We start from the raw sequence: 24722 nt of genomic DNA, 5'->3' as shown, positions 1-24722 counted from the left end.
GGGGGCTGGTTTTATCCATGCAGATCGATCGATCCGCCAATCGACTAACAACCGATTACTTACTGCTGGGTAAACCGGGGCGTGTGGAGTAAGGAAACTTGCCTAAGTTTCGTCCTGCCCAGGAATTGAACCCGGGTCCTCTCGCTTGCGATGGGTTTCCGCGTGTGCCACACGCCCAGCAGACCAGAAACAAATCCCCAGCCCTGACTGGAGTGTCAGCCTGAGATTATATGAGTTTGAGTCCTGATGTGGGGTTTGAACCCGCGACTTTCTGACTCGGAGGCGAGAGTGCTGACAGCTGAGCAAGGCTGACAAGCCACTAATGGGGGAATTACACGGCTTTAACTGTTTCCGCAGAGGGGAATTTGTTGTTTTTGTATCACATTAGGTAACCCATCAGGTGGTCTGGAAATGAATCTACTTCCCCTTTGGAGTTGCTGGCTGCAAATGTGTATGATTTATATATGCATACATATATACACTATATATATAATATACACACACAACACAGAGAGAGAAATGCACAGATAATATACAATATATTCTGTGAAGTGGTTTGAGACGTCTCGACGACGTGATAAGGCGCTATAACAAGTGCAAGGATTATCATTATTATCATACGACAACCGCAAACAACAAAATTACATTTGTAAAGCGCCTTTCACGTCGGGAGGATGTCACAGGGAGAGAGACGCACACAGAAACACAGAGAGACACACACACAAAACAAACACCCACAAGCTCAGAGAGAGTGACAAAAGAGAGAGAGAGAGACGTATAGACTCAGAAGCCAAATAACATCATGTTCACTCAGGTTCTGCCTGGAGCGAGCGTTCGGGGGAAGTCATGCAAATAGCAATGTCTTTCCTACAACTGAGACAAAACAGCTGCGGTGAAAATAATACTCGGTCCACATCAGAACAACAAGCTCCACATGTAACAGTGGTATAAGCTGTTTGACCCTCAGGGGATTGTAAGAATAAAAATAATTAAAAATTTTGGGCAGTTGGATGGATGGCCCTTTGGTTAAGACCAAATACGCTGCCACATCCCTGCACCAGCTATTACGACGCAATACAAAATTAATTTTTTATAGGGCCTGTTACGTCGGGAGGAAATCCCAACTCACTGTTGCATTGAGCCCATTTATTATATAATCTGACGGTATCTGGGTGTTTTGTAAACCAAGCTTTTTCTTCGACTGTACTCTTTCTCCCCAGCTCGCTTCAAACTCCGCCATTAATAACCCTTTGGAACTCCATCCGACAGTCTTTCCGCCTCAACCGTCACATTTCAGTGGGGTGGAAATTTGCCACTTGGATTGGGATGAAGTGCAGGCAAACACTTGTTAAGAGTTGGCCATTGTGATGGCTGGAAATGGAAATCTTATCAGTGAATCTCTGCCTTAAAGTAGCTCAATTAGGCTATTGTGGAACCTTCCACTGAAATTAAATGTTTTTTCTGCTTCCTCTCCTCTCATTAATTAAACAGTCACATACAGACAACTTGGAATTACATAGAGCCCTTTGTGTAGTGTTTTAGTTTGGTCATCGGGTGTCTGACACATGCGGAAACCCACCACTGTGCTTAAGAGAATACAACCCAAGCTGAGAATCCCAGGCCTCCCACCTACACGTAGGAATCCCAGAGATAGACTGTTGGAATGGAATGCGTTCTCTCTCTCTCTCTGGAGGGACACATCCTGGTTACCTAATTCTGGAGAGTATTAGGCGCAGGTTGGCAAGAGCCAAGGCTTGGGGACCCCAGAGTGTGCATTGGGGTAACTGCTGGAGTCTAACCCGCTCAGGTGAAAGGCTCAGAATGCTTAATAGTGACGATGGGAATCAACCAGGAAGTGAGGAAAGGAAGGAGAGTCTGAGGGTGACGAAAGGCAACGACAACTTGCATTTATAACTAGCGGCCTTCACGTAGACAGCATCTTCACAAGGATGGGGTTGGAATAATGATAATATAATAATAATCCTTGCATTTGATATAGCGCTTTTCACGTCGGGAGGAAGTCCTAAAGCGCTTCACAGAACACACTGTAAAGTGAATTGACTGTATATTTGTGGGCAAACCTGAGCTTTGGAGGAGGTAGAGGTGGAGAGGTAACCAAAGGTATGGGCAAAGAGGTAGGATTTTAGGCAGGGATTAAATACTGATAGAGATGGTAAGAGGCAAAGGGTTAGAGGTAGAGTTCCGGAGGTCTGGGGCATAGTGAGTGAAGGCCCTACCCATGATGGTGGTGCAGAAGGGGGAGAAGATGGAGAACGGACAGAGTAAGCCTAATTTAGCCAAACAGAGTGGCTGAGCAGAAGAGTTGGTTCAGAGAAGGTCACAGAGATTGAGCAGTACCAGGGCGTGAAGGGATAATAATTTGATATAGAGCCTTATCACCTCATTGAGACGTCTCAGTGAATTGACTGTGTATATTGTGGGTGAAATTTATAGTAAGGGATATGTTTATAATAAGTGAGGACCTTGAATTTGATCCATTAGGAGTCTGGGAGACAGTGGAGCTTGGTGAGGTGTGGGCTGACGGGCATACCAAAGGCACATTCAAAGAATTACGTTTTTAACGGGTTTTGAAGGGGAGATGGAGGAAAGAGAGAGAAAAGACAAAGAGTAAAGGGAATTTGGGGAAGAGTTCCTGAGAGCAGGGTGGAGTAGCTGAAGGCTTGGGCGATGGTGAAATGGACCGAAATAAGAAATGAAGAGGTGCCACATGTCGGAGGTTCCGTCCTTCGTAGGAGATTTTAAACCAAGGTCCTGTCTATCTTTTTAGGATATTAGAGATCCCATTGCATATTGGAATAGAGAAGGGAGGAATTTTCTCGCAGTGTCAATTGTGGTGGCTGTTTGTGAGACATCACTGTGTGCAAATTGGCTGTAACATTCAACTGCAAATATTAATTATAAATGATCCTTAAATTTAGTACAACACCTTTCATGTCAGGAGGATGCTCCAAAGTGCTTTGCAGCACACACTGTCAAGTGGAGTAACTATGTTTTGTGCGCAGCCGATTTGCATATAGCAGTGTCCTTTCTTTTTCTGAATAGTGCCATGGGATCTTTAACATCCACCTGAACACACAGAGCTCAGTTTAACATCTCATCTGATGGACTGCATGTCTGACAACTCAACACCACCCCAACACTATCTTGGAGAGTCAGCTTAGACTATCTGATTCAGAGGCAACAGTGCTACAAACTCAACCAGACCGACACACAAATACAATACAATTAATTTACATTTATATAGAGCCTTAAATGCCGGGAGGATGTCCCAAAGCCCGTATAGATCCATAGTCCCCGCAATTACTGTAAAGTGCTTTTGAGATGTTTTGACATTTATAGGTTATCTTTGTGCTATATCAAATGAGGATGATGATCATTATCGTTTTATTATGGCTAATGGTGAGACATTGCTGTGTGCAATTAGCTGCGTTCCAAATATACAGTCACTACACTTGACAGCAATTCTCTGAGGGGTGCCTCGAGACGTGTTGACGTTTTAGACGCACTACTAAATGCAAGTGTTATTAGTAATGGCAGACACAGAACGTTGTGTTCCAGGTTTATCTCCTGGCCTGTGCTGACTTGACTAATCTCTCCTGGGAAGGTGGGGGTTGGTTTTACAGATTAGTGAAGGATTATTACTATTTCTTGGTGAATCATAACCAGGGGACATAAGGTCAGGATTTTGCCTGGAAAAAGATGGAACATTTTTTTTTTCATGGACAGGATTAACAGAAGATGAAATGCTTTCTCTGCAAATGGGGTATTGAACCCGACCACAACGAGTAACATTTAAGACATCGTCCTTCGCAGGAGACGTTAAAAGTCCTGACGTTTAGGTGGATGTTAAAGATAATAATAATAATCCTTTCGATATAGCACCTTATCACGTCTTTGAGACGTTTTAAAGCTCTTCCTAGAATGTACTGTAACAACAACAACATTACATTTATAGAGGGCCTTTCACGTCGGGAGGACGTCCCAAAGTGCTGTAAAGTGAATTGACGGTATATTTTGTGGGCGAAACGTGGCAGGCAATTGCGCACAGCAGCGTCCCACAGACAGTCGTGAATTGAATGACCAAATTATTATTATTTATTTGTTTTTGAAGGGATTATTACCCCTAGAAAAGGGATCTGACAATCGACTAACAAGAGGGTTCCTACGTACTGCTAGGTAAACAGAGGCGTGTGGAATAAGGAAACTTGCCTAAGGTTTCGCCCGGCCCGGGAATCGAACCCGGATCCTCTCGCTTGCGAGGCGAGTGCTCTAACCAATGCACTGGTTAGTCGATGCCTCCACTGTAAAGTTACCGTGACATTACGATTAAACCCTGGCTAGCTGAGCTATTGGGGTGTGGGGTGGGAGATCCAGTCTAGTGAGCTGGAACTTTTGACGAAGTGTGATTACAATGCCAGTACCGGCCTTCACCCACATTGTAATTGTTTCAATCTCGTGAGCAGAAGATAGCGATAAGATATTTTCTGCTCATAGGATTGAAACAATCTGAGTCAAAGTCAATATCCTTGGCCTGTGAAGGCCAGCAACGACATTTGGTACTCTCTTCTCCCAAAAGGCTGTGGATGTTGGATCAGTTGAATGTTCAAGACTGAGGTGGATATATTTTTTTAGGTCAGGGTATCAAGGGATATGGAGCAAAGGCGGGTCCATGGAGTTGAGGTAACAGATCAGCCATGATCTAATAGAATGGCGGAACAGGCTCGAGGGACCGAATGGCCTACTCCTGTTCCTATGATGGTGAGGCTATTCCGCCCGGCATTGGTACTCACTTAGGAGAGGGCGTGTGACGCACAGTGAGCCTGTGTTAGTTGAGTGGAGTGAACGAGCAGAGGAGTGCGGCAGAAGGAGATTGGGCGCGATTTAAAGGTGAGGGTGAGGACCTTAAAGTTGATCCACAGAGACAAGAAAGCAGTGAGGATTGGGTGATGAGGTGTTTTAGCCCCAGCCCATGCTGGTGTTCATATTCCATACTCCTTCTATTCTCCTGACCTGCAACCCTCGATTCTCTTCTCCCTCACATACGCGACAAGGTGGCTTTGACCCAAGGTTTCCAGAAAAAAATTGTAATAGGAAGAGATCATTTCTTTGGCTGTTCACTCAAGCCTGTTTGCAGGACAATACAATACATTAAATAGCGCCTTTCACAACAGGAAGACATCCCAAGGAGCTTAGCAATAATTGCTCACCACCCACCCAAGTTGGGGGTGGAGCAGAGGGCGGCAGGGAGGGGAAAGATGGCCAAAAGTGGGGTGAAAGGGCTAGGTCTTGAGACAGACTTTGACCGACAACAACAACTTGCATTTATACAGCATCCTTCACCCGGGGTAGAGACTCGAAACTCTTAAAAGCGCTCCGAGACACCGTCCGGCATGAAGGGGCGCTATATAAATGCAAATTGTTGTGTAAAAGGGGCTGAGGGAGCTGAATGAGGGACCTTGATGTTCCAAAATGGCTGCTCAAAGGTGATTTACAAAACCAGTCACTACACTTGACCGTAAACTGTAAATCCTGAAGAGCACATTTGGGGATGATGGGGTACAGGAAGAAAATGAAAGGGAACGTCCTTGTTTGTTTTTACGTGAAGAGGACAAAGGGAAACCTCCCGCGGAGGTGGGAACTCTTAACCTGATTTAGCTACCCGTCAAGCAAGGTGATGGCTCTTCCCTGAGGGTGACAAAATGGCCAACTTCCTGGTCATCAGGTCGAGGATGATGTCAGATGCACAGTAGGGACAAGATGCGCCGCTGACATAATTTCCTTTGCAAATTAATTAGTAGAACTTACACCATGTTAACAGGAAGCGATGTCAGGGGTGATCTGGGAATTGGCCATTTTTACCACTGTAGGTCTAAATAAACCAAGGTTTGGTTCCAGCGGCGACTTCCTGACGATTTTGTGCCTATAACATACCGTGTATTTAGCAAGTTGTGGGTCGCTGGGGGTTTTGGGCGTGAGGAAGTGGAAGTACCAGTCTGTGCTCAAAATGGTGACTGAGGAAGTGAGAATACTAAGTCGGCTCAGCCTGGCTGAGTTGGCAGCGCTCTCACTTCCGGGTCAGAATATTGCTGCTTCAAGACCCATGTTGGTCCTTTGAACTCACAATCCCCCCCCCCCCCCCCGAGCACTGCATGTCAGAGGTGGCGTCTTTCAGATGAGACAATAAACCGGTAGTGTTTGCTGTTCAGGTGGATGGTGAAGAATCTGTGATACTCCTTATGAAGGCAGGTACATACCGCTGACAGCAGCTACCTGTGAAGTTGGGGGAGTGGGGAGGAAGGGGAGGTAAGCGGTGTCTCCTTGGAGCTGACCTACTTGGCAAGAGAATTCAATCAATCCTCTATGAGGTGGTCTTGGTCGTCTGGTTCCTGAGCCAGCCGTGTCTGTTGTACTCCAGGGCATTGCTAAGGACAGATCAACCAGTTTAGCTCATCACCAGGACTTGGAGAGGCAAACACATGCGGAAACCCATCACTGGGTTTGTTCCCACTCAGCTCCCGTTAACCCGGAGAGTCAAAACCCTACCGTGTAGTGTAATCCTAGCTGGACAACCAGCAGGTAGTTTGTCAGACAGGGCTCTCAATGGCAAGCTATGTGGTTTTAATTGGTTAGACTCTAGCAATATCCAAGTTTGCACTCAAAAGTCCCCAAATTTGGTATTTACCAACCTGTGCCTGATATTCTCTGGCATTAGGTAAGCAGGGTGCGTCCCTCCAGGGAGAGAGCGTGTGTATTCCATTCCAAACACGCGGAAATTTCCACGTGGAGGTGGGATTCACACGCAGTCTGGATCGCAAACTCTTCAGCCAACAGTGATGGGTTTCTACATGCGTCAGACACCTAGCCGACTGCGAAAAAAAAACTTGTGAAGCGCTGTGAGAGCTTTCAATGTTACCCACTGTGTTTAATCAAAGTGCTCCACAGTAATTACTGGAGGCAAACACGGCAGCCGATTTGCAAACAGCAAAGTCCCACTTACTGCCACACCTGAGGGTACAGATTTATATCGCCTTCCACATCGGGAGGATGTTACAAAGCATGATATATATATCATGTGGGCCTTTTGCTCACAAAAAATACAGTCAATCCGCTTTACAGTATATCCTGTGAAGCACTTTGAGATGTCTTAAGCGCTCCAGGACCCTACGCTACGTAAATGCAAGTTGTTATTGTCTCAACGATGTGATAAGCTGCTGTATCAAATGCAAGGATTATTATTATAACTTTGTTTGTTGGTTGGTTCTCAGGTCTTCTGGTGGGTGTGATCCTCAGGTATGGCATCCCCTCCAGTAACAGCCAGGCCAAGGTGCCCCAAGGCTGCACTCTGCAGAATCGGGCAGTCAACACCCTCCTGGTTAAAGTCAGTGGCAAATTCTATGAATACTCATTGAAAGGGGAGATCAACTCCAGGGAAATCAACAACGTAGAGCAGGACGACATGCTGAGGAAGGTGAGTCTCATTTTCCTTTCCCTTCTACACAATCTGAGCTCAGAGAAGAGACGTGTCACTGAGAATAACAATATAAATAATATAAATAATAATAACGTAAATAAATAATATAAATAATACCATAAATAGTAATACTTAATAAACAATATATAATAATTATTAATAATAATAACCATCGTTGCATTTGATGCCGAGCGCTTAATTCCCGTAGCGGAGTTGATTCCCGGAGTTGAGGTACAGATCAGCCATGATCTTACAGAATGGAGGACCAGGCTTGAGGGGCTGAATGGCCTAATCCTGTTCCCATGTTCTGTTTATCTAGCAGTAAGTAGAAATCCGACTGTTTGTTGATTGGTTGATCGCTTTCCGAGGATAATAATCCCCTCCACCACCCAAAAAAAAAATGGTCACTCAATTCACGACTGTTTGTGGGACACCGCTGTGTGCAATTAGCTGCTGTTTTGCCCACAAAATACACAGTCAATCCACTTTACAATGTTCTGCGAAGCGCTTTGAGACGTCTCAATGTTGCGATAAGGCGCTATATCAAATGCAAGGATTATTATCGTTGTGTTGTCGGGATGAATGTCTCAAACAGCTTCGTGGGGTTTGCTATTTTGCAGGCGAACGCGGCAGCCACTCTGTACAGCAACGTACCACAAACAGCCGTGAAGTGAACGAGCGGTTTCATCTGTGGCAGGGAGGGGGGGGGGGGGGGGAGCAGGGGAATTATTGGCCAGGACACCGGGAGAAACTCCCTACTCTTTTGAACCAGTGCCCGGGATTGATTTGCACGTCCAATTTGACAGTTTAACAGACAGACGGAGTGTTGGTTGAACTGTCATCCAAAGGATGGCACCTCTTGCTAATGCAGCGCTCCCCAGTGTCAGCCTGGACTATGAGCTCAAATTAAGGTGGGTCTGACTTAAGGTGAGAGAGCTTCCAGCTGAGCCCGGCTGACACCTAAAGCAGAGCTTACAGAGAGTGGTGGACAGTGTAAATGACAACAAATGGGGAGAAATGAGATATAAATCCACCTGTATAGCATTTCAGTGCTTCCAAAACTTGACAGCTTGTTTTAATTCTGTCGTTTCTCGAAAGGGACTTGATGGGGGGCAGAATTGAGGATGTGGCAGAGTCAAGAGGGGATTAGCAGGGGATTAGTTTTTAATGCAATGCCTGCCCTGTTTTGACAGGTACTTTTATGTTGGAAAATCCCTGTAAATTCCCTGCAATGCAGAAGTAAATACAGGTTTTTTTTTGTTTTCTTTGCCTCTAAAGTATATTCATTTGTTGAGCCATAGCTTGTGTGTTCTTTTAGAAGGAAAGAGAGTGAAGTGGAGGAAAAGGAAGAAATCATGGTTGATAATAATCCGTGCTTTTGATACACTGCCTTTTCCGTTGGGAGGAGGTCTTTAAAGTGCCTCTCGCAGGATGTCACCCACCTCAGTTGGTAGCAGTCTTGATCCTGAATCCAAAACGTGTGGATTCAAACCCAACGTCGGGACTTTGAGCTCACAGTCTTGGCTCACGCTCCAGTACAGTGTTGGGGGAGCACAACATTGCCTTCAGTGCGGTCCTTCGAATGAGTCATTAAATTGAGGCCCCACCGGATCCCACAGCAACACTCGAAAAGAGAAGGGAGTTTCCCATGGTGTCCTGGTCAAAATTCTCCAGATCAAATTGGTCACTCATTTCATGGCTGTTGGTGGGATATTGCTGTGGCAAATTGGGGTGAGATGGGAATGGGGACGTGGGATGAGTTGGGTGGGACATAGCGATGATGGGATGAAGGAGCGTGGGGTTGAGATGAACACTTCGGCTCACATTGCTGCATAAATGAGTTACTGAACCCTGAGGTTTACCACAGCAACCCTGGTTCCACCAATCTTAATGGAGTTCCACCTCACCATTCCTTGCCGGGCTCCACCGGCTCCCAGTTGCCGAATGGATCGATTTCAAGACCCTCTCTCTCGTTTTCAAATCCTTTCATACCCTCGCACCTTCCTACCTCTCTGATTTGTTTACTCCACCACCCGCTGCCTCCGCCCGGCTGGCTCCGGGACCCTACCCTGTGTGAAGGGCGTTATATAAGTGCAAGTTGTTGTTGTAGGTTATTGGCAATGTTGCTCTGATCTATTCCTGTGCTGCTAACCACAGCTTTGACTCATGGCCCACGTGCTTCCTTGGCAGGTGACCTTTGACCCAGATGTCTTCTTCAACATCTTGTTGCCACCAATCATTTTCCACGCTGGATACAGTCTCAAGAAGGTAATGGCTCCTTGTGGGAGGGGGTGGGGTAATTCACTCAAAGCAAACGCGGTGACTATGTCCGAATGTCGTTGTCAGATAGTATTTGAGGTCAGAAGGTTGTGGGTTGTAGCCCATGGTGCTGATCCACATTTTCTAGGTTGACACTCCAATACAGTGCTGGGACAGCCAATTGCGCACAGCAGTGTCCCACGAACAGCCGTGGATTGAGTGACTACATTTATTTTTGAAGGAAAGAAGGAAACAACGAAAGAAGGAAGGAAACAAACGAACGAAACGAACGACACGAAGCGACACAGAACTTTAAGGATCCTATGGCTCTATACCGTGGCACTATCCTGGCCGACAAACCCCAAATAATATCGGTCATTCAATTTATGGCTGTTTTGGGGACATTGTTGTGCGCAGTTGACTGCCGTATTCGACCACATGTTTGTCAACAGTCACCCCTTTTGTTTTTCTATGCCTGTCTGTCTGTTTAAATATATTGAATAGCACTTTAAATACATTTTTTTAATGCATTTAATGTTTTTGATAGTTATGGTGCCATCAGATTTGATTCTAGCATCAATTCCAACAATTTGGCGGGAACTTACCATCTCAATATACAAATGATGGATTGGAAGTGAACTTATTTATAAATACAATACTTAGGACAACAGAAACCCCAAACAAACACAACATCCTCTGTTACAATTTTTCCTTTTTCTCCCGATACGAAAGCATTCGTTGTTTACGGTACCTTCCTTCCCCGCGCACAGGTTGTGCGCACGTTTTTTGGGGAAGCTCCCTTTAACACAGTCTGGAGTCGCCCCCGTGTACATCCATTGCGCGCCCGCACACACCCTGATAAAGGGTGCTTGCCGCTTTCGGAAGGTCCCCCGATGTGCACCGAACGCTCACATGTTTACCGTTTATACATTTTTGGGACACTTTTCGGTTGCATCTCCAGCGTCTGTAATAGGTAGCACAAGAGAGTGTGTTGAATCTGTAGTACTGGGGTGTGATTTCCTGCACAAGGCAGATCGTCAAACTTTAAAGGTTTTTAGCCTTAAAGTTGATGCGAATGCCACAGAGCAGAAGCAGCTCCAGTGTCTCAGTTTGGCAGATCACGCACTCGATTGTGGTTTAATTAAGAGAGAGATGGAAATCCGCGGAGAAGAGCACAAACCCCTGAGACAGTACACTCTGCCTAACGACAGTGCTTCTGATTTTAAAAAAAATAATTAATGAACTGGAAAAGTGGGAAACTATTTCTAGATGTGAATCGGAAAATAATTCACCGCTTCTGCCAGTTAGGAAATCTGATGGCTGTTGACCTTCGAAGCTTAATAATGCAACTGTAAAAGCCACCGGACAAAGCACCCACTTAAGTGGGGATTTGAATAATTTGCCGAGAGGCAAATACAAAACAACATTAGATCTTGCTAATGGATTTTGGAGTGTGCCTCTCGTTAAGGGAGACCGCTGGAAAACTGCCTTTACTTTTAGAGGACAACAATATTTGTGGAATTGATTGCCGCAGGGCTGGGTGAATATTCCTGGCTTTTTCAATGAGTGAACTCAACAAACAGCGATAGGGATACCAGGGGTAACCAGTTACGTCGATGATATATTCTGAGCGGACGATGTTGAGCATATGGAAAAATTAAAGCGAGTGTTGCGGGTGCTGACCACTGCAGGCTTTAAAATCAATTTACTTAAAAGTCAAATAGGAAGATTCCGAGTGGATTTCCGAGGGCATATTGTGTCAGATGATGGAGTGGGGCGCTCCGAGGGATACCCGGAGAAAATTCGTAAAATAAAAACACCCACAGGTTTGTCAGGATGGTGCAATTATGCTCGGGACTATGATCCTCATTAATCTTGGTGAGACCTCTTTATCAGAGGCTTATTAAATTGGGAGGGGTCGAGAGAGTTAAAAATTCAGACCAGCTTGCAGCCAAAATGCAAAAGGCAGTGTATATGTACAGCCCCTGAGGGACACCACTTGCCATGTCCCGCCAAACAGAGAAGGTTCCCTTTATCCCTACTCTGTTTCCTGCCTTCCAACCAATTTCCAAGCCACGTCACAAGGTTACCTCCTACTCCATGCGCTTCCATTTACGCTAATAACTTTTGTGTGGAACCTTATCAAATGCCTTCTGAAAGTCCACATAAACGACATCCATAGACACTCTCTTATCCACCGTTTTAGTGACCTCCTCAAAGAATTCAACGAGATTAGTCAGACACCACCTCCCCTTCACAAACCCACGCTGACTCTCTTTGACGAGCTCATACCTGTCCAAGTGTTCAGTCACTCTGTCTCTGATGATGGATTCCAGTATTTTCCCTATGATTGACGTTAAGCTGACAGGTCTGTAGTTTCCTGGTTTCTCCCTCCCTCCCTTCTTCAATAAAAGGGTGACATTCACAATTTTCCAATCTAAGGGCACAATTCCCAAATCTAGTGAGCTTTGGAAAATTATGACGAATGCACCTCCAATTTCCTCTCCTATTTCATAAGAACATAAGAATTAGGAGCAGGAGTAGACCATTGGGCCCCTCTAACCTGCCCCGCCATTCAATCAGATCATGGCTGATCTATTCTAACTCCACCTACCTGCCTTATCCCCATATCCCTTTAATCCCTTTATCCACAAGAAAAGATATCAATCTCAGTCTTGAATATGTTCAAGGACTGAGCATCTACAGCCCTTTGGGGCAGAGAATTCCATAAATTCACTACCCTCTGCGTGAAGAAGTTTTTCCTCAACTCAGTGCGAAAGGGCTTACCCCTAATTTTAAGACTGTGACCCCTGGTTATAGTTTCTCCAACCAGGGGAAAAAGTCTTCCACTATCTATTCTGTCACACCCCTTAATAATCTTATAGGTTTTTATAAGATCACCTCTCATTCTTCTATATTCGAGAGAATATGGGCCTAAATTGCTCAACCTATCCTCATAGCTTCATCTGCCACCTATTTGTCCACTCACCTCGCCTATCTGTATCTCGTTGCATTTTTTTTAATGTCATCCTCAGTGTTTACTCTTCCTCTGCTCTTTCCTTTAACACCCTTAGGTGGAAACTATCAGGTCCTGGAGATTTGTCTACCTTGAGTCTCATTATTTTCTCCATTACCTTTTTTAATTTATATTAAGCATTTCTCTTTGACTTATTTGTAGATTCCCCTGTACAGCTCATCCTCTACTGAAAATCAGCCATTTTCTTATTTTCCGTTTTAGTCTCACCTGCATCAGTCTTTAACAGACCCACATTCCCCTTGACCATTCTCTTTCTCTTAATATACTTATAAAAGCTTTTACTATTGGTTTTAATATCCCTTGCAAGTTTTCTTTCATACTCCCTTTTTGCTCCTCTTATTACTTTCTTTGTGACCCTTTGTTGCCTTTTGTAGTTCTCACAATCCTCTGTATTCCCACTTTTTCTTGCATTTGAGTAAGCCTTTGCTTTTAGTTTGATACGGTCTCTAACCTCGTTTGTCCACCACACACTTAACTACACGATTGGAGCTTTTGCATGTGTCAAATACTTTTTGAATACTTCTCATTATTCATCCGTAGGTTTATCCACTAACAGTTCAGCACAGTTTACTGCAGTCAATTTATTACTCATCCCATCAAAGTTTGCCTTACTTAAATTTAAGACCTTGGTTTGGGACTCTCCCTTCTTTCTCCCTCTCAAATCTAATGTCAAATTCAGTCATATTATGATCACTATTTGCGAGATGTTCCCCTGATGTCAGATTATTAACTAGTTCTGGCTCATTACTCATCACCAAATCCAGTATGGCTTGTTCCCTTGTTGGTTCTAAAACATATTGTTCCAAAAAAACTGTCCTGAATACACTCTAGAAATGTGTTGCCTTTACTACCTGAGGTGTCCTGCTTCTCCCAGTCTGTGTGAAGATTAAAATGTCCTTTTGCAAATAGCAAAGGCTTTGCATGATTGCGTCGATCACGCTCAGCTTGTTTTTTAAATGAGCCGATGCCAGTAACACAAGTATTGATCACGGGTGTTATTAACACCAGTTATACTAACGACCCTGTACTATCAACGATAGCGACAAACCCGGTGGCAGGACAGAATGGAAGCCTTCCAAATTGGACAAAAGGGAAACATTTGGTGGTAAAGGGCTCACAGCTGTACTGGCAACAGGGAAGCAAGAACCAATTGATCCCACCAAAACTGGTACGGGATTATCTGATCACCATGGCACATGAAGGACCTGGAAGTTTGCATAACGGGATAAAGGGAACCTAGGCCAACCCACGTGAATACTGGTGGCCCGAGGTTAAGAGGGAGGTAAAAAGTTCTGGGGAGAATGCATGAGGTGTGTCCAGGTCAATCCAAAAAATTGGAAAGGGTAGAAATGGGAAGACCATGGGAAAGGGTCTATTTAGACTTTGTTGGACACTTGCCTAAAAGTGCCAGAATGGATTGGTACATCCTCATTTTCGTCAAATCACACGACTGGTTTTACCTTTGCGAACCCTTGCAAAAGGTGTTCTGCAAAAACCGTGTGGAAGATAATAACTGAGGAGCTGATACCTCGTAATGGTGTAATGAAAATATTAGAATCCGATAGAAGCAGTCATTTCACTGCTGAGATCATCAAATTCGTCACTCTAAATTTAGGAATTAAGCACAACTTCCATGTACCACATCACCCAGAAAGCTCTGGTAAAGTGGAAAGAATCAATGGTGTTATTACGAGCGCTTTGGAGAAAGCCTGGGTAAAAAAAGGCTCCAGATGGGACCACAGGACTCCCTGGTTGCTGATGGGAGTGAATAACCAACCCCTCAGCAATAGACCCGGGTTGACTCTGTTTTACCTGTTTCGTGGGAGCTATGTGATCACCTCAATCACACAAACTCCAAGGATCATCTGGAAGAATTCCATGAAGCTTTAGACCGTATGATTACTGATTATAACGCAAGTCATTCCGTGGATAATAAGTGTGATTATGCAGAGGGAGATTTTGTTGCTTGGAAGACTCGCTATGTTGGAGGGACTCTATAACTGAGCAAGGTGATGAAGGTCATTAACCCAAAGACTATTAAGATACTGACATCAAGCGGGAAGTACATCACTGTTTCAACAAGTCAAGTGAAACGAGTACAGAAACTTGCACAAAGTCCACACAGGGGAAAGCGTGGCAATCACCTCAACCCCGTTCGCCTTGTGGTGAAGATGAAGGCAGGACGGAACAAGGAGCACTCCTGAATTTATCCTCACGTTAGCACTGGGGTGTGCTAACCAGCAAAATGTTTTGTATAAGCGTTGCACGAATTTCCAGCGAGGTGGTGGTACAAAGGGATTTTACAAGGGAAATCTTGTGATTTTCCTGTGAGTACGCCAGTTAAAGTTTCGATTCTCCTCAGTTGTATATTTTTAACATAGTTAAGATATATAAGTATGATGTAGTGTGAAAAGAGCACATTACTGTGTGAGATCTTCGTTTATCGTGACCCGCCAGGGAGCTAGACCTGTATCACAGGAAGATCAGCTACCTCAAGTGCAACAACAACAACTTGGACTTATATAGTGCCCTCCACGCCGGACGGAAGTAGAAGTAGGAAGATAGCGAAGGAGGAGAGCGAGAGATGCTTTTATCCTGACCTATCTCCAAGAACTTTGATAACAATCTTGCCTTTTGAAGCATTTTCATTATTAAGAGGGGGATATGTCAAGGTCACCCATTTTGTCTATGTTTGTCTGTTGTTTAAATATATTGAGTAGCGCTTTTAAGTACATTTTTTTTGCGTATTTAACGTTTTTGATCCTTATGGTTACTCCACCGTCGATTGCAACAATTTGGCAGTAACTTCCCATCCCAATATACAAATGATGTAACAGAGGTGTCAGATAAACCTCTGATTGACTGAAGCTTCCCAATTCGCTTTAATTTAAATGGCAATTGGTGGTACCTGTGGAAGAACTCGTTAGTCAAGTTACACCCAGTTAGAGGAACTTGCATTCATAAGTGAGGATTGAACACAGAGGCCATCCAGTACACTCTAAGGGAGAGCGAGCCATATTGTGGGTGTACATATAAGGGTGATAGAACCGTCTCAAGAATGGACAGCACCTCTAACTTTGCAGTGCTCCCCCCAGCACTATATTGGAAGATCAATTTGGATCTTGTGTTCAAAGTCAATGAGGCCGGACTGAACCAGACTGAACACATGGCTGTTGCAAACAACAACTTGCCTTGAAAACAACAGTGTCGTTTGCGTGGGGCAGCATCTCGGAGCGCTTGACTTTGGCAGAGCTCCCAGACAATTGGGAATAATCTTTCACTTTGTGATTACAGAGGCATTTCTTCAGGAACCTCGGCTCTATCCTAACGTACGCTTTCATAGGAACCGCCGTGTCCTGTTTTGTCATTGGGTGAGTAATGCTTCCACTTGAATGCTAGATATTGAAGGTGTCCTATTTAAATCAGCGACAACAAGAATTTCAGCTCTCTGAGACCTTGCAGATAAACTCCAGCCTCGCTCATTGGCAGCACTCTCGCATCTGCGTTAGAAGGTTGTGTCAGGACATAGTCTGGGCTTGCGCTCCAATAGAATGTTTTTTTGGGGGGAGGGGTCAGCAAGTTGTCAGACACGTGCGGAAAACCATCACCGTGCTTACGAAATAGGAACCCCAGAGTGTGCGTTGGCTGCATCGGAATAGAGAAGGGAGTTTTCTCCAATGTCCTAACCAGCAAATCGCCAGAAATATAATTTATTCATTCGTTGGCTGTTTGTAGAATATTGCTATGTGCATCATTCAACTGCCGCCCTCAGATATAGTCACTACGCACAACTACATTTCTTTCAGACTTACAGGCGCTATATCCAATGCAGATTATTATTATTAATAATTCAACCCCACCCCCACCCCCGACAGAGGGTTGTTTGAATGTGAAAGGCTTTACCTATGAAAAGCTTCTATCACGTTTAAAAGCGTCCAGAGAAAAATCACTCGCTCGCTTCAGGGCTGCGCGTGGGGACATCGCTGGGTGTGAATTGTCTGCTCCCAGACACACGGTCACCACACTTCACTGTCAAATCCCGTGAAGCGCTTCGAGACGAGTGCATGAAAAGCGCTATATCTGATGAAACTATGATGATTATTATTTGGTTTGATTTCTGGTGTGGGTTGAGGGTGAAGCAGTACTGATTGTGTTTGCAGGAACCTGATGTACGGTGTTGTTAAACTGATGAAAGCGGTGGGGATGTTGGACGGAGTATTTTACTACACGGACTGCCTGTTCTTCGGAGCCATTATCTCTGCTACTGATCCAGGTGACCCGTCAGCTCAGCACTGCTGGGGGGCGGGGGGGTGTGGGGGCGGATCCACCGGTGGGGTGGGGGTGGTGCCGAGGGTGGGCGGGCAGTTGGCGGGGTGAGGGCTGAGGGCAGGGTGTGGGCGAAGCTGCCAGGTAGGGTGGAGCCCTGATGGGGTATGGGTGGAGCAGTGGGAGGGCGGGGCAGTGGGTGGTGGGGGCGGGGTCTTTTGTCAGATGAGTGGGGGGGGAGACAAATCAACTGTTCGGCCAGAGAAGGGTGTTGGGCTGTTTAGAGTGAAGGAGGGCGGGGCTTTTGGGAGATGGGCGGGGTTATTGGTCATTGGGGGTGGGCTATGAGGAGGGAGGGTGGGGCTAGCTAGTCAGGGGTGGGACTTTGGGGAGGGTGGGGCCAGGAAGGAGAGGGCAGTGGGGGACCATTAAACATTATGGGGTTCAGATGTGAATTTCCTCCATCCCTCATCACCACAGTTTGGGAAAAGAAATTGTAATTAACATTCAAACTCTTACGGGGAGAAGTCCTGCCCGGGTCCAGGTCTACTCCCATCTACTCGGCCTTTCAGAACCGCCGCGAGTTTAGCAAATTCTTAAATAAAGTCTGAAGTTTTGGAGGCGTCTTTCTGTAAATTGTGATGGAGACCCAAGATTTATCATTTCCCTCTGCTCTTACATATCTCCCTTTCTCTGTATCTCCTCTGTCTCTCCTCTGCCTCTCTCTCCCCCTTTCTTCCCCCCTCTCTCTTTCATCTCCTCTCTCTTTCCCTTTCGTCCCCTCTCTCTCTCCCTCTCACTTTCTTCCTCTCCGTCTACCTTTCCTCCTCTTTCTCTCTCTTTCTTCCTCTCTCTCTACCCCTCTTTCTTTCTGCCACTCTCTCTCTCCCTCTAACTCCCTCCCTCTCTTTCTTCCCGTCCACTCACCCTTTTCTCTCATCCTCTTTGTCTCTTCCCCCCCCCTCTCTCTCTCCGCAGTCACTGTCCTTGCCATATTCCATGAACTACAGGTTGATGTTGATCTCTACGCTCTGCTGTTTGGGGAAAGTGTACTGAATGATGCCGTCGCCATCATTCTCTCGTCGTGAGTAGAGAACCTCTCAGTCTGAAAATATTACTTTACAAACAGGTGAAACCTTAGGCGAGTTTCCGTACTCCACACACCTCTGTTTATCCAGCAGTAAGTAGGATTAGCGGATAGCTTTCTGGTGGTAATAATTCCCTTAAAAATAATTTGGTCACTCAATCCTCGACTGTTTGTGGGGACGCTGCTGTGCGCAATTAGCTGCTGCGTTTCGCCCACAAAACACACAGTCAATGCGCTTTGCAGTATATCCTGTGAAGTGCTTTGAGACGTCTCAAAGACTTAATATCAAATGCAAGGATTAGCATTATTATTATTATTTTTATTGTTATAAAAGCAAGGAGCAACGTTCAACTTATGCACCCACCGAAAACTGACCTGGAGTCAGGAGAAAGAGTATCAGATACCTTGTTATAACAATCTTCTTTATCGCTGCAAATTTGGTTTTAAATTTTTGCAATCAAATTTGCAGCTCGATTTACAGTGTCATTGCCCTCTGTTTGTACAGTGTAAACCCTCCGTTTACACGTTAGAATCCTAGTTTATTGGTTAGAGCACTCTCCTCGCAAGCGAAAGGACCCGGGTTCGATTCCTGGGCAGAGCGAAACCCAAGGCAAGTTTGTGCGCGACATTAACATGTGCAATTGGCTACTGTGTACCCACAAAATACGCAGCGAATTCACTTTACAGTATATTTTGTGAAGCGCTTTGAGCTGTGACCAAATTCTTCTTATTATTTTTTTGTTTTGAGTGATTATTACTCTCGTAAAATCGATCCGCCGGTCAACTAACAACCGGGTTCCTACTTACTGCTCGGAAAACAGAGGCGCGTGGAGTAAGGAAACTTGGCCAACGTTTCGCCCTGCCCGGGAATCGAACCCAGGTCCTCTCACTTGCGAGTCGAGTGCTCTAACCACTGAGCTACAGGACTCCACTCTATAATTCTCCTCTCTCTCGCACCCCCTCCCCCCTCCCCCAGGTCTATTGTTGCCTACCAGCCGGCGGGGGAGACCTTTGACACCGCTGCTTTCTTCAAGTCAGTGGGGATTTTCCTGGGAATCTTCAGTGGATCGTTTGCTATGGGAGCCGTGACCGGAGTGATGACTGCTCTGATATCCTTCTGAATGTGACCGTGTGTGATATTGGAGCTCCATCCCACGCTCCCCCCGCCTCGCTCTTTCCCTCGCCTCCTTCAAGGCCGGTCTCAAGACCCTCCTCTTCGACCGCACCTTTGGCCACCCTCCTACCCCTACCCTCCCTGGCATCCACCCCTACTGATCCCAACCCCCAGCTCGGGTCCAAATCCCTGACTGTCCATCACCTTGGGACGTCCTCCTGTAATTTGCTGTTGTTGTGATCACTGGATTGACGTGTTCGTTGTACGTTACACACTCCTCTTTTGTGTTTGAGGATTTGTGTCAGTGTAAAGCTGCCGGTTCTAAACCGTGAGTGTTTTTGTAGCGACAAGACAGGCAGAACAGAGAGAGATAGATAGCTCAGCCTTTATTATAATATCAGTGCTGGCTGGTACTGAACTGCAGATAGACACACCACTTAGCCTCTGTTGTGATATCAGTGCTGGCTGCGCTATGACAGGAACTGTCTTTGACATGATTTATATTCACAATCTCGTCCCCACAGGCTGGTGTGACTCAACCCCAATGTCTGGCTCAAACCTCTAATCATGATGCCTCATTACAAATAACGCATTTCCTCCGACAATTATCACGTCCCGCGACTATTTAACGCTTGTCAGACTTGGGTTAAAGGGAACTAAAGGCAAAGGTATACAGTGCAGAGCTCACGTTGGGAGGAACAACAACAAAAAACACAAATTAATTTGTATAGCGCCTTTCACACCGGGAGGACTTCAAAGGGCTTTATTACAGCTGGCTGGGACCCCGAGATTGGTGATCATGGTGATGGAGGGGTTGGGGGGAAGCTTGGCCGAAAGCGCAGTCAAAAAGATAGGTCTTAAGATGAGGCGGGAGGGGCCGAGGCGGAGGGACAGTGGGATGGTGCAGCAGAGAGCGGGGGCAAAAAGGCAGAAAGATGATGGGGTGAAGCGGGCAGGGACATGAATGGATGGAGGTCACAAGGCGTGTGTGTGGTGGGGGGCGCGGAGGATGGGCGTGGGGGGAGGTGAGGCCGAGGAAGGATTTGAACGCAGGCACGAGGACCTGGAAACCTGCCTGATTTCCCTCGGGAATCACGAGGTTCCCTCGGGGTCTGATATCCCCGCTCCTCCCCGGAGAGGCGGGTTAGCGAGTCACTGCTCTTAAGCTGTTGTCTTTAACTCTTTCTCTCCACGTCACCAAGTTCACCAAGTTGCACTGCTTCCCTCTGTTGGAGACGGCTCTCTTCTTCCTGATGTCTTGGAGCACCTTCCTCCTGGCTGAGGCATGTGGCTTCACCGGTAGGTTCTTGTGTGTGGAGAGATCCATCCTGTGTGATTGAATGGGGCGGGAGGGGGTGCTGGGGTGGGGGGGGGGGAAAGAGTGGAGCGTTTGCTTCAGATTTACAATGAATGTGACCGGTCACCAATATCAAATAATATAAAGTGAATCGAGTATATATTCTGTGGGCAAAATGCGGAATCCTGGATTCCTGTAGCTCAGTGGTTAAAGCACTCGCCTCGCAAGCGAGAGGACCTGGGTTCGATTCCCGGGCACGGAGAAACCTTGGGCAAGTTTCCTTACTCCACAAGACTCTGTTTACTTAGCAGTAAGTAGGAACCTGGTTGTTAGTCGATTGGCAGATTGCTTTTCTGGGGATAATAATCCCCTTAAAAAAAAAAGGGTCATTCAATCTACGACTGTTTTCCGGGACCCTGCTGTGTGCAATTGGCTGCCCACAAAATATACGGCCAATTCACTTTACAGTATATTCTGTGAAGCGCTTCGAGATGGCTCGAAGACGTGATAAAGCGCTATATCAGACAACAATAATAATCCTTGCATTTGATACAGCGCCCTATCACGTCTTTGAGACGTCTCGAAGCCCATCAGCTTTGCAAAGATTATTAGTATTATCTACTGTCGGGCACTAGACAGCGTTTGAGTTTCAGCACAGACTGTACCGTAAAGCTGATGATTTTAAACGCTGCCTTTCTGTAAATGTAATGATTTTTATAAGCAGATCCAACCAAGCCACTGCTACAGTCTCATACCCTGGGGACAAACCATACTTCCTAACAGCGCTTCTCATTATTCAATCGAAAGGGCGAGAGGTAGTATTGTGATGGGTTCTCAATGCTTTCCAATCCTCAGGAAACCCTCTGCTCACACCCAGAGTTTGAGGGGCATTAAAATGGAGCAGGATTCATTGTTGGGTCGGCTGCACAGGATTACGCGTGGGAAGTCGGATACCCTCCCATTCAGCCCTGTTTGCCAAAGACTCTGAGTCAGAAGGTTGTGGGTTCAAGCCTCATGTCGGGACTTGGAATCACACAGTTCAAGCTGACACTCCAATGTAGCGCTGGGGGGGTGTTGCATTGGCAGAGGTGCCGTCCTTCAGATGAGATGTTAAACCGAAGTCCAGTCTGTCTGTACAGGTGGACATTAAAGATCCCATGGCACGTTTTGAAAAGAGAATAATAATAATCCTTGCATTGATATATCGCCTTATCACATCTTTAAGACGTCCCAAAGCGCTTCACAGAATATACTGTAAAGTATTGACTGAAGGGCATTTCTTTCTCCCGACGTCCTGGCCAACAATCCCCAAATAAAATTGGTCATTCACTTCATGGCTGTTTGTGGGACATCCCTGTGCACAACTGCCTGCCACGTTTTGCTCACAAAATACAGAATGTTCTGTAACGTGAATTGACTGTGCATTTTTGTGGTGAAACACGGCAGCCAATTGCGCACACAGGGTCCACAAACAGTCGTGGATTGAGTGTCCATATTATTATTATTGGAGGGATGATTATCCCCAGAAAATCGATACGATATAATGATAAGAGTGCATTGGGAGAGAACTTAGCAGTAGAGTAGACAGCTGGGGAGGAGGGGGGAGCATTAATGTCAATATAGACACAAAGGCCTCCTTCTGTGCTGTGAACAGTCATTAATGATTTTTTGAGAAACTGCGTTTGATTCCAGCGGCTGTAACAATCCATCACTGTGTCTGGATGTTATTACTGTAAGCCCTGGGTGAATAGTTCCCGCAGAATGCTGATGCCTTTGAATGTGAAAGCAGCCGAAGGTGTGTTTCATCTCTCACAGGGCTTTCTGTTTACTGCACGAGCGCAGGCTCGCAGCATCTTAACCACATCAACAACAACTTGTATTTATATAGCACTCTTCACGCAGGATTGCGCCTCAGGGCATTGACACAGCCGGAGGAGGGGGATAGGTTGGACGCTGAGCAACGGAGGAAAGGGAGTTGGTTGCAGTTGAAGACATAGGCTTTTGGCAGGGATTTACAAAAACAACTTGCATTTATATAGCAATATTCATGTGGGATAGCGTCTCGAATCGCTTGACAGTGGTGGAGCCTGACACTGAGCCAGTGGGGAAGGAGAAAGGAGGTGACCGTAAGCACGAACAAAGAGGAAGGTCCTCGTTTGTGATCTAAAGGAGGGGAAAGAGGAGGGATTGAGGGAGAGAGATTCAAAGCTTCGGGACATAGTGGCTGAAAGCTCATCCGTCGACGGTGGAGGGGGCGATAAATAAGCAGGAGGCCAAAGGCCAGCCGAGCGGAGAGTGGAGTGAGGAGAAAACGGGTCAGAAAGGTAGCGTCAGCTTAGACTGAGCTCAAAGTCGCGACGAGGGGGCATGAACCAACAAGCTTCTGACTGGGAGATGGGAGTGTTACTAACTAAGCAGATGTCATGGGCCTCTGGGCCTTTTTTTCACTCTGTGTAACTGTACGGGTGATGTGTGTTTGCAGGTGTGGTTGCCGTTCTCTTCTGTGGAATCACACAGGCTCATTACACCTACAACAACCTGTCGATAGAGTCCAGATCCCGCACCAAACAGGTGAGTAACAACAACAACAACAACAACAAAATGACACTTGCATCCCGCCGCTCGTGTCGGGAGGACGTCCCAAGGCGTTGGAACTACATCTGTCCCTCTCACTCCCCAATGTAACAAATCCAGTAACTCCATCCCTGCCCATCTCCCCCCCCCCCCCCCGCCCCACCCCGGCCCCCCGACAGCCGAAGGGGGGGAAATGGCTCCACCTCATATGGCAGCTCTTATATTGTAATTCTTAGCATGGGTGTGTGTTGTGGGTGGGTGTGTATCTGTATGTGGGTAGGGGGGACTGTATCTGGGTGTGTCTGGGTGTGTAAGTGTGTGTGTGAGGGGGGGTGGTGTATTTGTGTGTGTGTCTATGTGTGTCCGAGTGTGTGTCTGTGGGGGGTGTATCTGTGTGTATGTCTAAGTGTGTAATTGTGTGTGGGAGATGTCTGTGTGGGTGGGGGTGGGGGGTATCTCTGTGTGTGTCTGTGGGGGATGTCTCTGTGTGTGTGTCTGAGGGATGTCTGTGTGTGTGTGGGGGGGGGGGGTTGCGGGGTGGGTGGGGGTGTCTCTGTGTGTGTCTGTGGGGGATGTGTGTGTGTCTGTGGGGGGGGGGGTGTATCTGTGTGTGTACATGTATATATAATAATAATAATCCTTGCATTTGATATAGCGCTTTTCACGTCTTCTAGACATCCCAAAGCGCTTCACAGAATATACTGTAAAGTGAATTGACTGTATATTTGTGTATATATATATGTATGTGTGTGTGTATTTTGTAATGCTTTGATATTCTGTTTGTAGTTATTCGAAGTCCTGAATTTCTTGACTGAAAACTTCATCTTCTCCTACATGGGTTTGGCTCTCTTCACATTCCAGAACCATGTGTTCAATCCCATCTTCATAGTGGGAGCCTTCGTATCCTTTCCCCAGACCCTCCTCGTATTGGTGGCACCTTAATGACTCGCCTCTCTTTATATATGTGGGTGGGGTGGGTGGGTGGGTGGGTGGGTGGCGCGAGGAAGTACCGCGGGACGAGCCGGACTGAAAGAACCAAAATCCCCTCCGCCTGTTTGGCTGTAAGAGGTTGAGTTTCTTGCCCCACATCCCAGTGAACAGAGTAACGAGCATTTCTCTGATTTCGGCCACAAAACCCACAGCCGCTCCTCTTTACAGCGCAACCCTGAGCTTCCGCCTTCTTGCCACTTCAACTCTCCCTCCCGCTCGCACTCTGACCTCTCCATCCACGGTCTCCTACGCTGTTCCATTGAGTCGCAGCGCCAGCTCGAGGAACAGCACCTCAGTTATCTGCTCGGGCCCTTACAGCCCTCTGGCCTCAATATTGATTTCAATAATTTCAGACCGTAACAGCTCACATTCCCCCTCCCCCTCTTCTGTGACCATCACCACTTCATCTTGGCCCCAGACACACCTTTTCACTCTCTTGTCTTCCTATTTTGTTGCTCCCCCCTTCTCCGTTTTGCATCATTAACACCTCTTGAACCCATCATCCCCTGTCCTCTACCCCATTTTCTCCTTTGCCTGCCTTGCCCTGCCTCCCCCTCTCTGTTATTTTCCCCAGTGTTAGAGGAATGAGCTGTGAGCACTGATTAG

General features: G+C 46.3%; 1 protein-coding gene across 2 annotated transcripts in view; it reads left to right on the top strand.

The window, feature by feature from the left end:
- slc9a7 (solute carrier family 9 member 7) overlaps positions 1-24722 on the top strand; it is a 49594-nt gene that overhangs the window by 13914 nt on the left and 10958 nt on the right. For both annotated transcript variants that reach the window (XM_007891095.2, XM_042334509.1), the window contains exons 2-10: positions 7287-7489; positions 9683-9760; positions 16083-16159; positions 16949-17061; positions 18033-18138; positions 19118-19250; positions 20449-20554; positions 23035-23123; positions 23913-24026. In XM_007891095.2, coding sequence (XP_007889286.1) covers positions 7287-7489; positions 9683-9760; positions 16083-16159; positions 16949-17061; positions 18033-18138; positions 19118-19250; positions 20449-20554; positions 23035-23123; positions 23913-24026 — 1019 coding nt within the window. The remainder of the gene's footprint in view (positions 1-7286; positions 7490-9682; positions 9761-16082; positions 16160-16948; positions 17062-18032; positions 18139-19117; positions 19251-20448; positions 20555-23034; positions 23124-23912; positions 24027-24722) is intronic.

Source organism: Callorhinchus milii, unplaced genomic scaffold, assembly GCF_018977255.1.
Source record: "Callorhinchus milii isolate IMCB2004 unplaced genomic scaffold, IMCB_Cmil_1.0 Scaffold4, whole genome shotgun sequence".
Taxonomy (NCBI): Eukaryota; Metazoa; Chordata; class Chondrichthyes; order Chimaeriformes; family Callorhinchidae; genus Callorhinchus; species Callorhinchus milii.
This window is presented reverse-complemented; position numbering and strand designations above follow the sequence as displayed.